This window comes from Urocampus carinirostris, chromosome 7, assembly GCF_059441175.1.
Source record: "Urocampus carinirostris isolate Australia breed hairy pipefish chromosome 7, RoL_Ucar_1.0, whole genome shotgun sequence".
NCBI lineage: Eukaryota > Metazoa > Chordata > Actinopteri > Syngnathiformes > Syngnathidae > Urocampus > Urocampus carinirostris.
The window spans coordinates 27,148,003-27,163,740 of NC_142355.1; the positions used below are offsets into that span (position 1 = coordinate 27,148,003).

At 40.7% G+C, this 15,738-nt stretch overlaps 1 protein-coding gene across 1 annotated transcript; it reads right to left on the reverse strand.

Annotated features, from left to right (window-relative positions):
* Positions 1-119: 119 nt before the first annotated feature.
* On the reverse strand, positions 120-14,016 carry wnt2 (wingless-type MMTV integration site family member 2). Its single transcript, XM_088340410.1, has 5 exons — positions 13,940-14,016; positions 12,239-12,459; positions 7,771-8,048; positions 6,714-6,978; positions 120-2,162 (listed from the first exon to the last, which is right to left on the reverse strand). Exons 1-5 carry the CDS (start codon positions 14,014-14,016, stop codon positions 1,957-1,959), a joined length of 1,047 nt encoding a protein of 348 aa, XP_088196536.1. The 3' UTR covers positions 120-1,956.
* Positions 14,017-15,738: the final 1,722 nt, after the last annotated feature.

The window sequence follows — 15,738 nt, forward strand, 5'->3', positions numbered from 1 at the left end:
TTTGTTGTTACTGTTGAAGAAAAACGGGTGATTATGTTGTCCGCTAGGGGGCGACTCGGAACATAAGCTAGGCCAGTGGGTGCTCACCATCCTACCGTGTGTTGATCGAAAGCATCGATAGCATCTATTCAACATACTAGACGACGCAGTGCCGTCTAGTGGTCAAATATTACACATTCAATTTCAAGTTATTCTAACGAGCACGAGTGAAAAACCTTATTTTAATTGGCCTAATTCATTCTAATTACTATAGAACACTGGTAAAGTTTCAGTATTTAAATGCTTAATTGGTCGACCATATTTGTATGCCCCCAAGTTTAATCGGTAAAAGACTACATATCCCAGTTTTAGCATATTTTAAATGATATGCATTTATACAGCGCTTTTCAAGTCAATGACTTTCCAAAGCGCTTTACATTGTGCTTCACATTTCCCAATAGCGGCCGTGATCTGTGCAGCCATGTAAGGCGCTAACCTGCTTATTGGGGGTATTGGGGTTTCAGTGTCTTACCCAAGGACACTTCGACATGTAACACGGACAAGCCGGGATTCGAACTGGGATCCCTTAATCCTAAAGCGATCGCTCTACCTCTTGAACTACTGCCGCCCAAAGTTCAAGTTATAGTACATATTGTTAAAGGTTCGATAAATGTTCAGTCGTTTTAGCTACTTAATACCATAAAGTAAATATAAACCCCAACTTGACATTTCCCTCCAATAAACGTAAGTGCCACTTACGTTTAATATAGGTGCATGATACACAGAACCCACGGCCCTACTGAGGATAAGCGGTGCAGATAATGGATGGATGATATGCAGTAAATAAAAATACTTGTAAAGGAAAACTGTTTTTTTTTTTTAAATTTTGGTGTGAGGTGACTAGAGCTGGTCCAGTGGAGTAGCAAGTGAATGAGGGAGGGGGGATTGCGGGTTTGGGTTGAATTTCTGGAGCTACGCCGACAACGAATTAAAATTGACATTTGTAAACTTCCACTAAAATACTTCCTTGCTTTAATCACCTTATTTTTAATAGTCTGGACCTTTGTTTGTTTACGGCCATGCAACATAATGAAGCTAGCGATTTAACTGCCTTCTTCGTATTTCCCTGATTTGCAAGCTTCCTTTCCATGGTTATCATGCGTTTGCTTCTCCCTTTAGCAGAAAGCCTCAAGAACCATAGTTAACACACAATACAAAAATTAGTATTTTATAGACTGACAAATTCTTTAAGAAGCACACAAGGTTCTGAACCGAATGAGGAAAAGGTATTGTGTGACTGAGTTCAGCCAATAGCTGATCAGTATTTTCATGATGCAGGGATGCAAACCAATAGCAGGCCAGCATTAGTATGAAGAGATGCCATTCATCATATGTAAAAACAGCCAAATTCGAATTTTTGGGGATGGGAAAGGTTGTTAATCTTGTATAGTGGGGAAAATGCCATAAGGAAGGGCCAATAAGCTTCTTTTACCACACCTTTAAGGTACATTGTGTAATATTTGACCACTCGATGGCACTATATTGTCGAATGCGACTGAAAACCAGTTCTAAATTAGAAAAGTGCAGTGGTTAGGGACCGGGTGGTAACATTTGTTGGCCTGGAGAGGACTGGGTGCCCCCAGGCTGTCCTTGCCAAAGACACACCACAGGAAATAGTGCCCCTACGACCCTCATGGTTGAGGGATCCAACCAACCAGCTAGCAGCAAGATGCCAGACAAATTGCTATGTAAAATACAAATGTCTCGACCTTCATATATTTCTAAGAATTAATATTGATACGACAGTTCACGTTTTTTTGCACCACTAGGAGGCACTATGACACACTGTCACTTTAAGGTGAAAAAGACGCATATCCCAGGGGACTACCGTAATAGCAAAACGCCACGTTCAGTATGTGAAAACCAGGGGGACTTTTGGCCAACTTTACATAGGAAGTGGCTTTCTCGCACCACCGGTCACGTGCGGTCCTTGCAGGTGCGCACATCCACCACTTGGGAGCAGTCTCTGCAGCGCACGGCGCAGCACCACTGGAATTTGCACTCGCATTGGGTGCTGCGGCTCACCCGGGCTGTGTCGTATCCTCGGCCGCAGCACATCACCGAGCAGCCGTCGGCGTCCCGGGACGTCACGTTGCAAAGGCGCCCTGCAGTGCCCATCGAACCTGCGGACCAGAGGATAGAAAGTTACAGTGGAAACCACCGCTTCCCTTGCTCGTAGGGGAGACCGGGGACAGCTGGAACGGTCAAAGTTTGGCCATTAGAACAGGGGTCAGGAACCTTTTTGACCCAAAGAGCTGTAGAAGCAAAAAATGTTTTAAAAGGAAATTGAGAGAGCTCATATATACCGTATTTTCCGCACTATAAGGCGCACCTAAAAGCCTTTATTTTTTTCAAAAGCTGACCATGCGCCTTATAATACAGTGCGCCTTATTTATGGATCAACATTAAGTCGCAATGTCTTCCAACTAACTTGCAGCCGCCGACTAGATTTCCCCCCGAACGCCAAGTAGTCCGCGGTGTATGCTGGGATTTATTTACCGGCGTTTCATTGGCTAACCAATGTGTCAATCATTGTTTGAATCGATCACTATTGGCTAAAGTTATTTGGAGGTCAAGGGGCGGATCCTTTTTATCATTTACAGGCTGGCATTGGCTTAAACGGCAAAACAAAGCCTGCAATTGGCCAAAAAACATGTGTCAATCATCAGTTGAATCGATCACTATTGGCTAAAGTTGTTCGAAGGTCAAGGGGCGGATCCTTTTTATCATTTAAAGGCTGGCATTGGCTTAAACGGCAAAACAAAGCCTGCAATTGGCCGAAAAAGATGAATGTGTATAGCACGTGGTTGACGGCATACAGAAAGCATTTTTTACTATACTGTATTTGTAAATATTTTATTCTCCTGGATTTACTACACTCACGGATATAAGAGGACATTGGCTGTACATCATTATGGACACAACGACTTCGGTGAGCTACTCCGGCTATATATCTTGTTTCAGACTGAACTCGATGTTTCTGTGATAAGCGGTGCAGATAATGGATGGAATGGATTGTCTATTTTTAAATTAAACTCAATTCCAAGTGTTTATTGTCATATGCACAGTAAAGTTGCGAGCGAAAAAGAAAATAGAAACTAAGGAATGGTTGGCATTTCTTGAATCTCAAGACTTTAACCTTCCGAATGATGGAACGATGCATTTGAGTGAAATCGTACGGACACCGCATGCGCACGTGTTCTCGACACGTATTTGCGTCTTTGCAAGCTTTGGGAATGTTAAGGGGGTAATAAGTTTGACTGAACTATCGGACTGTTTTGTCGACGTTCCCATTGTAGCGCCTTATAATCCGGTGCGCCTTATGTATGTCAAAAATAAGACCAACAACTATTTTTTCGGGGTGCGCCCTATAACCCGGTGCGCCTTATAGTGCAGAAAATACGGTATCTATCTATCTATCTACCTTGGTCATATCCCTCCGGAGGGGTGACCGACAGCAAGACACACACTTACAATAACAAAGAAAATAAAATGTGAGAGGATGTGGAAGTAAAGCGACTGAGTGGAAGAAAGAGGAGATCGGAAGGATGATGACTAAAAGGAAGGTTGATGCGTTAGCCTTGAGTCAAGCTCATATATATAATTTGAAAAAACTGCCAAACACGCTCTCTAGGGGAAGCTAATTCTTCAGCACAATTGATTTCACTGTGTGTCATGTGTGATGATTTAATCAAATGTATGAAATGATAATAATGCCAAATCCTGTTTCTTAAATCAATGTAAATATGCCATTTACAATATGTCTTCCACCTTCAGTTGAGAGTGTTGAGGCAATTTCTCTCCATGAAATTTGTCCTTAATAACGGTTTCAAAACAATGTGCATGCAAAGTTCTTTTGTAAAAATGTCACAAATTACTGCAAACGATAAGTATATCGTCATATTCACTTTCGGTGTAGACTGCACTGAGCGAGAGAGAGAGAGAAGGAAGTGCCTTGCTCTGTGTGCAGGGATCCGCCCACCTGTACTGCTCTCCCAATCAAAGTCGTTTGCCAGCGTTTTTATTTATCAGTTTAAATGGTTTCTTATCGAACTTCTGCATTAAGTTGCTTCGGCTTTATATAGACCAAAATCAGGACGAAATCAATTGACTTTGGAACGCCACAGAGAAATGTGCAATAGTTACATTTTATTTCGGAGCCATATGAACTCATGAAAAGAGCCATATATGGCTCCCGAGCCGCGAATTTACGACAATCCCCTTTCCACCTCACATGAGCCGTTTGAAGACTGAGTGACATTGTCTCAACGTTATGATGAAAAAATAGTTTCACGTAAGATTTCAAACTTTTTCTCTTTACTATCTTTGGATTCACATCAAATATGCTCAAGATTTCCACAATTCTGGCACATAGCTATAATGCCTATATTCTTGGCTACAATCCTATGTTTTTTTTTCATGCTAGCTAACAACCACACAGAGAAAATGTTAGCTTAATGATGGCTAAGAGGTACAGGGACTGTGTTGTGTGTATGGACAAGTGCAAGGGCAGATAGAAAGATGGACAGTAAAGTACTGGGTACGGTTGTAACACAGGGTTCTTATACTTTTTCATGGCCATATTCAAGCCCTCTCAAGGCCATTTTCCCAATTTTCCAGTACTTTTAAAGGAAGAAATCAAGTGCCAATCAAAGATACGATCTTTTGGTTGTTGGCTTTGATGACTAAAATAAAGTCGCTATTTTGACCTGTTCCTATCTATGACCTTTTTGTGTCAATGGGCTGCTATAAACTGACATGAATTCAGTCGTTTCGCTTTAACAATGCACGCGCAGCTTGGCTACATCATCCTTGTTTACAAACAAAAAAAGGCTCTTTAGGTGTTGGGTTCAATACGGACGACAAAAAAAGTACTTTATGTATAAATAAAAATTACAATGAGGCAGACTCATTTTAATGATATTGAATGCTCTGAAGCAGAGTGCATTCAATCTTACAGACTTCTAATTGTTTGCTTTTTTTTAACTTATTTTAATTTATATTTGTGCGTGTTTTTCAGAAGATCGGTGTCTAAATTGGTTCAGATAGAGTTTGTAAATGGTTTACTTTCTTTCATTTATCATTCTTTTATAGAACAGAAGAGTTAATATTTTAAATTTATATTTGATTGTTTTGCATTTTCAGGATTTTTTGTGTTGTTTGACTTTAAATCTGTGTACTAATCTGAAATTGCTTTTTTTGTAGATATGTGAAAATATAAATTTATATTTGTTTTTTGAAGGGATCCCCCACAAAACATATGAAATTACTACATAATTTGGGGCATAATGTTTTATCAATATATAAACCCCCCAAAAAATCAAGAGCCGGAATTCCCATGACAAGTCTCATAAACCAGTCCTCTTGGATGCGACAGTATAGGGGGCAGTAACGCTTCACGACAACTCGATAATAAGGACTGGGACCACCATCTTCATGCCCTTTTAATTTTTTTTACTTTTCTTCATTTAAAAGCGGGGTCTATTGAGTAAGACTGCCAGGAACCCAACAATGTAAATCGTTTCAAGCATTTTAAAGCACTTCACCCAAAATTCAAGCAATTCATACAGATTCAAGGATTTTAAACACCCGTTTGAACCCTGTAAATAAAGAGTTCTTCAAATATTGGATTATCTGAAGCTTATTTGTAATAATAGATCATACTGCTAAAAATTTTCCCTACGCTGTCTCAGTCGGATGCGGAGATTATAATTCACGCGTTTGTTACCTCCCGTCTCGATTACTGGAATGCACGACTCTCCGGTCTCCCGAAGTCCAAAGTCAAGAGCCTTCAGCTGGTACAAAATGCTGCAGTGAGGCTTTTAACTTAGAGAAGAAAGTTTGATCACATGACCCTGATTTTAGCTAACCTGCATTGGCTCCCTGTTAGCTTAAGGTGTGATTTTAAGGTTCTGTTTGTCGTATACAAAATCATGCATAGACTTGCTCCCTTATATCTTTCAGATTTCATTTCCCCCTATGTTCCGGTCTGGGGCCTTCGTTCTGAAAATGCTGGTCTACTAGTGATCCCAAGGGCCAAGAAGAGATCCGCAGGTTCGAGAGCGTTCTGCATTCGGGCCCCGGTGCTGTGTAATGCTCTTTCTCCTGAGATTCGATCTGCAACCTCAGTGGAAATGTTTAAATCTAAACTTAAAACACACTTCTATTCTGTAGCATATGAATAACCTAAATTATATGTTGACAAAATCAGTGTATTATTTGTTATTTCAACATCCGTTGCAGCCTGGTCATCCTGGAAGGCGGATTACCACATGTGCAGTCCCTTCTCAAGGTTTCTTCATTTTTCTCATGTTAAGGTTTTTGAGTTTTTCCTTGCCCTCATGTAGGTTTGAGATCAGGGGTTGGGGGTCATAATAGTCTGTGGTTTAAAATAATCTGTGGTCTGTGCAGCCCTTTGAGACTCTTTGTGATTAAGGGGGTCACAAATTAACATGACTTGACTTTTATAACCGTACCCGGTTGAAACCCTGTGTATTTCTCTATTTGAGACTTTTGAAGGAAATTGGCACTCTACCATTGATGTCTACTTAAAAGACAAAATAAGGTACCATGCATAAAAGTCTGAGAGGACTATCAGAAAATATCATAAAATGGGAAGGGAGAAAGCAACTCTTAACGGTCTCCCCGCCGCAAATCCGAACTTTTGGTTGGACCTGCGTCATGGTCGTGCACGCAGAAGTCAGGCGATTGGTCCGAGTAGACCAGTTGGTTCTTCCCGGGCGGCGTGCGTGCTCCACTCAGGGCGGTGAGGGCGGCTCCGTACTGGTTGACGGCCACGTGGACGGCACGCTCGTATTTGCGTCGGAGTTCGTCTCCCGTGCGGCGGAAGTCGGAAAGCGCTAGCCAGCAAGTGCGAGCGCTGCACGAGCCGCTCACGCCGTGGCACTTGCACTCCAGCCGCAAAAGGCGCTTCACCGCCTGCAGAGGGGGGATCAAAACCCACAAACAATGAAAACATTTTGGCATACGGCATCGCCGTGCGGTATGCTGGGAGCACGGCAGCGGACGGGAAAAACGTACGGAGCCCAATCAATACGGCCTGAAAGATCCTCGGCTGCTCTCTGCCCAATCTAGAAGACATTGCCGGTTTAACATAATCTAGCAGATGCATTAACATTATAAAAGACAATTCCCAACCCAGCCATCACGTCCTTGATCTGTTGGCCTTTAGTAGGCGCCCATGCGGCCGTGATCTGTTATCCATGGCTGACTATTGCTAAGCGCAAAGGTTATGAAAGAAATTTGTGTCATGCAGGGCAGCATTTTTTCCATTCTTTTCACCTAAAATAAAATGCACTCGTGCTGCCACAATCCATTATCCTAAATCAGCTATGCTGCGAACAGAGGTCAGCAGTGTGCATGCTACCTGCGATAAATGTGGAATTACAGTACATATTGTTGCAGTCATGTTAAAAAAATGTATCTCCCCCCAAGACATTTTGTTATGAAAACAAAACACTCACACTCTTAAAAAATTAGAATCTCCATTACATTTAACATATACAAATTTAGATTACTCTTTAAAATTATAATATTGAAATAATTTGGATCGTGAACACACAAAAATTAATTTTGAGATACGTTTTCTCCACATGACACTAATGAGAGGTACGAAAGATAAATTTAAATATTACCCTCAATGACAGCCATAATTGATATACCACGAAAATACACACGAGTCCTACCCACAAAGAAGTAAGACATGTTCACCTTGCGCCCGGCCCTGTTGTTATGCAGGTTGATGAGCGCGCGGGCATCGGGGCGCTTCCTCTCGGCGGCGTCCACGAAGGCGTGCCCGAAGCGGGCGGCGTGCTCCACGTGGTCGCTGCAGCCGCCCCAATGGAAAGCGCCGTTTGGGTCACGCCAGGCGCCCGTCTTGTGTGGGTCGCATGAGCATGAGTCCAGCTCGCCGCGGCTGCAGGCTCGCGCCAGCGTGTGGACTGCGCCCGCCGACGAGATGGCGTAGATAAAGGCCACTTCGCGGCTCCCTGAGGGGTCGGCAAAGTTGTTTTTTTGGGTCACTTTGTTGAACGGTACAGTCAAAGTAATGCAAAACCAAGGGAGACAATTTGAGCCACTGCTCACGGCCACACACACACACTGTCTCAATCAGGGGTGCCCATACTTTAGATGTGATCTTCTTATAAAATGGCCATATCAAAATGATCTACCACCAATTAAAATGCAAGACATATTGGTTTATAAATATAGCCTATTGAGTATTGTTTATTTGTAGCATATGTGTTGTGTCTGGCATTACTGCATTAGCCTATATTTTGCTACAACCCGGTGCACTTTCTTTGTCAATCCCTTACTCTAATGACTTGCACTGAATAAAATCAGCCAGGGATGTGTAAGTCTGTACAGTAGCTAGTGATAGCACGCCTCAAGCTTCCAAATGACGATCAGTCAAGATGGAACGGTATTTGGACTTAATAAATAAGGCTCACTTACATAAATAAGTGGAGTGGAATAATGCAGTAATGTGAATTGCAAATTTCCTCATGTAGGGGTACGATCTGTAAGTCCCACAAAGGTCCATGAGAACTGGATTCTCTTCAGTGTCAGCTTGCAGTCTCAAAAACTCCTCTTTCACTCCAAAAAATGTGAAGGTGATGTCAGTAACTTTAAAATATTTTACTTGCTGCGGCAATCTTCTGGTTGAAATTATCATTGCAACCAATGTCAAGCTGGTTGTATGGCGCGTTCGTACACCTTTTCATAGCCAAATTCAGGTACTTTTCAAGGACATTCGCGGACAATTCTTCCAGAACCTTTAAAGGAAGAAATCCAGCGCCAATCAAAAGAACGTTGTTTATAATAAAGTTGCTAGCACATACTTTGTGCTATTTTGACCTGTTCCTATCTTGGATCTTTTTGTGTCCATGGGCTGCTATAAATTGACATGAATTCATCCATTTTGCTTTAACAATGTACGCGCAGCTTTGCTACATCAAACTTGTTTACAAACTCAAAAAAAGGTTCTTTAGGTGTTGTTGGGTAGTAATTGAGTTCAATACAGAAGACAAAAAAAGAACTGTATGTATAAAAACAGGAAAATTAGCAAAATTTAGACCCATTTTAATGATGTTGATTTCTCCGAGTGCGTTCTATCTTTCAATCGACTGCTGATATTTTGCTTCTTGGTTTACTTATTTTAATTCTTATTTTTTGCGTGTTATTCTGTCTCTAAATGGGTTAAATAATATTAATATTATCATTTTATCATAGCACTGAAGAGTTAAAATTTGTAATTTATATATATATTTTTTTGCATTTTCAGGGATTTTGTGTTGTTGTTTGACTTTAATTCTGTTCAGTGTATAAAAAGCTAAAAAAAAAAAAACTATCGAAAGAGCCAAAATACCAGGCTCTTCTAAGCGAGCTGAGCCAAAAGTGTCGGTTTTCTAAATAGAGCTATCCTCTTGGGTGCAACCCCTGTGGAGTGGTGACGCTTCACATGACAACATCATTATGAAAAGCTACCAGAGGAGGAGTGTCGGCGTATTTTTCACGCACTTTAAAAAAAATGTTTTTACATTTAATGTGTGGACTATAGGACTGCCAAGAAACATGGCAATGGCAACAATTTCAAGTATTTTCAAACACTTCAGCCCAAATTAAAGGCATTTTCCTTACTTCAAACACATTAAAATTCAAGCATTTCCAAGGACTTCAAAGACCTGTACAAACCCTGTTGTTTGTAGAATTTCTTAATTTTATGTTTAGAAGCAATTCATGTTAAGCAATTATTCTTTCAAGAAAGGGAATATATTGATGACAGTGTTGCGTAACAAAATAATTAAAATACTTGGCTGATAAATTTGTATTCTGTTATTCCTAAAGAAAAAAAACCTTACACAATATTTTGACTTATTTTCATCACCCCAAATCATTAAACATTTCCACTTCAAAAAAGTTAGTGGAATATATATTTTTTTATTATTTATTAACAATTAAAATATAGGCAGCACGGCAGCACAGTGGTTAGCGCTTGTGCGGCACAGTTCATGTCATGGAAACCTCCTGTGTGGGTTCAAATCCAGCTCCAGACTTCCTGTGCGGAGTTTGTATGTTCTCCCCGTGCTTGCGTGGGTTTCCTCTAGGCACTCCGGTTTCCTCCCACGTTCCAAAAACATACATTTCAGGTGAATTGGCCGGTCCAAATTGTCCCTAGGTGTGAATGAGCGAATGAGTTTTCTGTCCCTGTGTGCCCTGCGATTGGCTGGCAACCAGTTGAGGGTGTCCCCTGCCCGCTGCCCGGAGATGGCTGGGATCGATAGTTTTTTTTTTTGACAAATATAATACTACAATTAAATAATAACATCGTGAAAAATATTGTATCAGAAAGTTTTTAGGGGTCATAATAGACAATAAATTAAGTTGGAAAACACACACCAGACACATACAAACTAAGGTATCTAAAAGCATTTCAATAATTAATAAATCTTTTAAATTATAATGCATGTTATGTATTATATTGTTCTCTAGTTCTGCCATATTTAACATATTGTGCAGAAGACTGGGGCAATAATTACAAAAGTTCACTACAGCCCCTTTTTATCCTTCAAAAACGTGCATTAAGAACCATACACAGGGTAGGATATCGGGATCATACCAATATTTTATGCATGCAGTCCAAATTATTAAAATTGGATGATTTAATAACATTTTTCACTTCACAACTATTATTTAGGGTCAACAAAAACATAGTGCCATACAGAAATTATTCACTCGGAAAGAGGGAAATTACAACTTGAGGGGCTGTAATAAATTTAAAATCCCAAAGATAAGAACAACCACGAAAAGTATGTGTGTGTCTGTGTGTGGAGTCAAACTTTGGAATAATTTACAAGATGAGATCAAACAATGTCCAACTATGCATGTGTTCAAATTTAAAAATACAAAAAAGCATTACTGGCGAAATACAGGGATGAAGAAAATGGGATATGAGGGAGATTGGAAATACTGCGTTTAAAACTATGTTTAACTTGTTGTTATTGTTGCTATTATTATATCAGAACTGTTATTATAAATATTATGTTGATTTTTATTGTTGTTATTATCATTGGTGCCGCAGTGACATTTGGTAACTAGGCGCATTATGACGTTGAGGGATGGGTATTGCGAAGATTAGTGTATAAAATATGTGATTATTGTAATTATTATAATTATTGATATCCGACCTATGTAATAAGTATATCCATGAGATTTTGTTATATTGTTGTTGTCCATCGATTCGATGATGACCATCTTCTTTCATTTGTGATTCTGCTGATGTTTGAACAGTCCGATCCTGGATTGTGGTCGGAGACTCAGGTAAAAGAGGATACCTGCGCAACGTTGTAAAGAAGATGGTTCCAGTGGCAAGGGAGACCCTAGACGACCGGCATCTTTCTACAACTGCAGGCGGCTAACGGGATCCAGGTCTGTAGGAAACCGCCTCAAAGCGTGCCGCCACCAGCTTTTGGGATCACTCTTAGTCTGGACTCTACCCTTCGACCTGTTCGGCTTGGGTAACCCTACCAGGAGTACGAGACTCCCGCCGACATAGCTCTAGGGGTCATGGAGACGCGCAAAGTGCCCCACCACGATAAGGTGGTGATCCGTCGGGACACTTGTTATATTAGACATAAGAGGAAAGGAGGATTTGTAAAATGTATTTAATAGGGAAGATAAAGGGGTAGAAAAAATAAGCATCTACTGTACTTCTGACTACCCCTTTTCGAACATTATGTGACATTATTTTGTTGTTGACTCATTGTTTTTATTTTAATGTTCGAAATAAAAGTTTTCATTCATTCCACCAAATGAACTCATTATTTAATGAGGTAAATGCGGTATATTTGTCATGTTTTAGACGTTTACAACTAGTTTATGCAGTAAAATGTGAAAAGAATACTGACAGTAAAATACAAAAATGACCTCTCATTGGAAGATTGGCTGTTATTTTCATTCAAAAAATGTTTATTTAGTATCTTTTATAATTTTAAAATGTTTTCATCTTTTTTTCCATAATTTTCACAGTAAAATATAAAGCAGATGAAGAAAATTCTACTTGGTCCACTAATTATCTTATCGTTTTTGTAACTGGATTTTTCTGCAATATGTCGTCTGCCACGATGCCACAATCCCATTTCTGGGTCGCCATGACGACAACATCCCGTCCCAGACTCACCGCGCAGCAGCAGACGTCCGAAGATGCTGTGGTCCCGCGCTACGGTGTTGCAGTTCCAGCGGTGGTTGCGAAACTGATGCTGGCACTCGGCGATCCAATCCTTGACGCCGGCACCGATGGCCTGCATCACCCGAGGGTTCTGGCGGCACAGTCGGCGCTGTTCGCTTACCAATCCAGGGATGTTGTCGCACATCACGCGAGAGCCCAGGGTGCTCATGTACCTTGCCAGTACAGGACAGGTGAGAAATGTCACCTACTCAACACAAACCTCTTTTTTTTATTAAATACCAGAAAGGCCTAAAGCGGATTTGTCATACTCCTTTTGTTGGTTTCCTTCAAACACTATTTTGACTGCTTTATAATGCTCACGGATCCCCTAACTGTCTTGGTCTTAGGGGCACCGCTTTATGTGGTGTGTCTTGGGCAAGTACAGCCAGGCAGCATCCATCTTTGTTCAGGCTTCTTTTTTTGGGTCGGGTTTTGCTCCCCCACATGACACAGATAGCACTGGTTTCCATGGTTACCAGTTGCAGGAGAAGCCTCCTGATCTGATTTATTGCCTAATTTTTTGACACCTATTAAATAAAAAGGGTAATTTGCAACCTGGTATAGTTTGTTTTAAAGCCTCTTTAAGCATTGAAAAAAAGCAACATTTTCCCATTCAGCAGATTTTTTATTTGTCTTCCATTATCCATTCATTATTTGCGCCGCTTATCCTAAGTAGGGTCGCGGGGGTGCTGGAGCCCATCCCAGCTATCTTCGGGCAGTGGGCAAGGAACACCCTGAACTGGTTGTCAGCCAGTCGCAGGGCACACAGGGACAGACAATCTGCTCACTCATTCACACCTACGGGACAATTTGGACTGACCAATTAACTTGACATGCATGTTTTTGGAATGTAGGAGGAAACCGGAGTGCCCAGAAGAAACCAACGCAAGCATGGGGAGAACATGCAAACTCCACACAGGAGGTTTGATCTCATGACCTCAGAACTGTGCCGCACACGTGCTAACCGCTGCGCCGCCGTGCTGTCTTTTTTTGCTCATTTGTAACATTTTATTGTTATCGTAGTGGGAAAAAATGTTTTCAATCGCAAAATGATCAATTTCCAAAAGAAGAAATTTAATTTTTATTCTTGATTTATTTAAGAAATAAGATAAAGAATCAGACACATTAAACTACTTTTGAACTTGAGCAAGGACCGCATTTTACATTGGAGGTTGCACTGTAAAAGCCAAATTTGAAAGAGGGAAAATGGTAAATGGTCTGCATTTATATAGCGCTTTTCAAGTCAATGAAGGCCTCCCAAAAGACCTGAAATCTATATAAATATATTTATCATCATAATTACATAGATATACCTTTCAATGTTTGAAAATATAATGTGAAAATTAGATCAAATTGCATGCTTCCTTCGAAGTCCATGCGATCAAAAATTGAGAAGCAACAGTATACATGTACGACTTATGAGGTGACGTTTGCCGTGAAGGGAAAAAGCACCAAAAGACTTGTTGGGACTTGTAAAGAGGGTTTTAAGGCTCTAATAGAAAGAAAAAATGTTTTTGGGCAAATATAATCACAAAGAATATGAGCAGGTAAACAGACGCCAAATAGAATTACTTGAACTTGGAAAGTCACTAAACCTTCAGAACAAATAATGCAAGCAACTCACAGGATCACAAATATAATATGTAAACTCACCACCAAGACGCTTGTGCACTGAGCATGCACGCCGCCACACACACGCACCAACCAAAAGCACGCGCCGAGGCGTTCATATCAGCCTGGTCTGCACGGGGATCATGTCTGCGGAGAGTGCTAGGTCTAAATGACTAAATAAGAGGGGTGGGAAACACCAGCGCGTCCTCACGTTATTCTGCTTGGGTGGCGCGCCAGGACCAGGCTCTACCCTGGAATGCTCTCATTACATTCATTCTCTCAGGCACTTTAGGAATGAATTATTTTGAGGCACTGTCCACACTTCCTTCTGTACATTTAGTAAGAGAAGATCAGATTAGTAGTCTAGGGTCTGAGATTTCAAAAATGGGTGTTTTGAAATGAACTACTTGTGATTAAACTCTATCATAAACTTCTAATCTATTGGAATAGTAAATGCTGAAAAGTTTCTTTGCAGGTGTTATAAATGGACAAAACAATCAGAGGGAACGTTATTCCATGCAGGATGTATCATAAATCATTTTTGGCTGAGAAAAATAAAGGCTTCTGAGAAAACGATGTTGTGATGCTCTCATGTCTTAAGTGAGGTAAGCATGGTGAAGCTGGCTTTAATTCAGGGGGCAGGTTCATGCATGATGGAACAGCGTATTTATCATTTTGCACACAAGAAAGAAAATACCCTGATACGTTTGCTCCCAAAAGTCATTTTGTCAAGTTATTGTGTTCTGATGATCCATGTCTTTGTTAGATGTTAGAGGACTTTGGAAAAATGTGCGGTGTAGTAGCTACATTCTATTTATTTATTATTAGTACCGTAAGTTCCGGACTATAACCCAAGACTTTTGTCACAAGCTTTCAACCCTGCAGCCTATGCAATCATTCGGATAATTTATGCATATTTTTTAATGGACGCCTGGGGCGCCGGAGCAGTAAAAGTAAGACACGTGGAATATGTGTCCCAATTTGAATTTAAGTTTGAGCTATGTGCATGAATAACTAGCATGAACAGTCCCTTATCATGGATAAGGTGTCAATAAATAGGCGAGGGCTTACTACCATATAGGGAGTAATTTTACGAGTCTGTTATATTGTACGTGAAAATAATGTGGTTTAATGAGCCGATTACAAGAAACAATGTCCAACGAAGCAGAAATGATTCAGGTGGATTTCTATTTGTTTGTTAGAGTAAATATTTTACACTGTTGTATTTTATGCATTGACCTTAATGTAACAAAGACATTTACAGACATTCAAAGAAGTTGAAGACGGCCAAGGGATGGGGTAACTTTTACCTGCTGTTGTGTACAGCATGCGTTCCTATTAGGTATATGATTGTGATTTTTCCTTTTGTCTTTTTCACCGCTTGTCTTGAAATTAATATACTAATGTTCAGAAAGCTTCCCCGTTAGCGTGCGGCCTCCCAGAAGCTTACAGGTTATCCCTGTTAGCAGTTGCCAAGTTGGCTAGCCTGACATTCTCATTTGGTATTTTTACGGCTGAGTTTGTTTCTGTTGCTGTAATCGTTTCGCTGTTGTTGGCTCCCAGTTACCCTTACTGCTTACTGAATATTTTTGGTCATCCAGCCTCCTGTTTTTTACACGGATCAGTCCTTTTAAGCCGTGTCCCGGCTGGTTTAGCCCCTGTTAGCTCTGTGAGTGTTATTTTTTTTCCAGTTCACCCCATTTTGGATGCTCGCCATTTGTTGTACCATCGCTGCACCCACACCGACACAACGCCTAAGGATAATACACAAGAACTACTAATTAATGTAAAGAAATATGATAACTGGTTTGCCAGGGCACTGGTGTCCTTCACATGACGTC

Bases quoted from the DNA above. Each gene is read 5' to 3' on its own strand.
- wnt2 (XM_088340410.1), bottom strand. From the start codon at position 14,016: ATGAACGCCTCGGCGCGTGCTTTTGGTTGGTGCGTGTGTGTGGCGGCG. The intron at 12,460-13,939 runs GTGAGTTTACAT...TGTACTGGCAAG, and splicing joins AGTGCACAAGCGTCTTGGTG to GTACATGAGCACCCTGGGCT. The intron at 6,979-7,770 runs GTGAACATGTCT...CCCCCTCTGCAG, and splicing joins ACAACAGGGCCGGGCGCAAG to GCGGTGAAGCGCCTTTTGCG.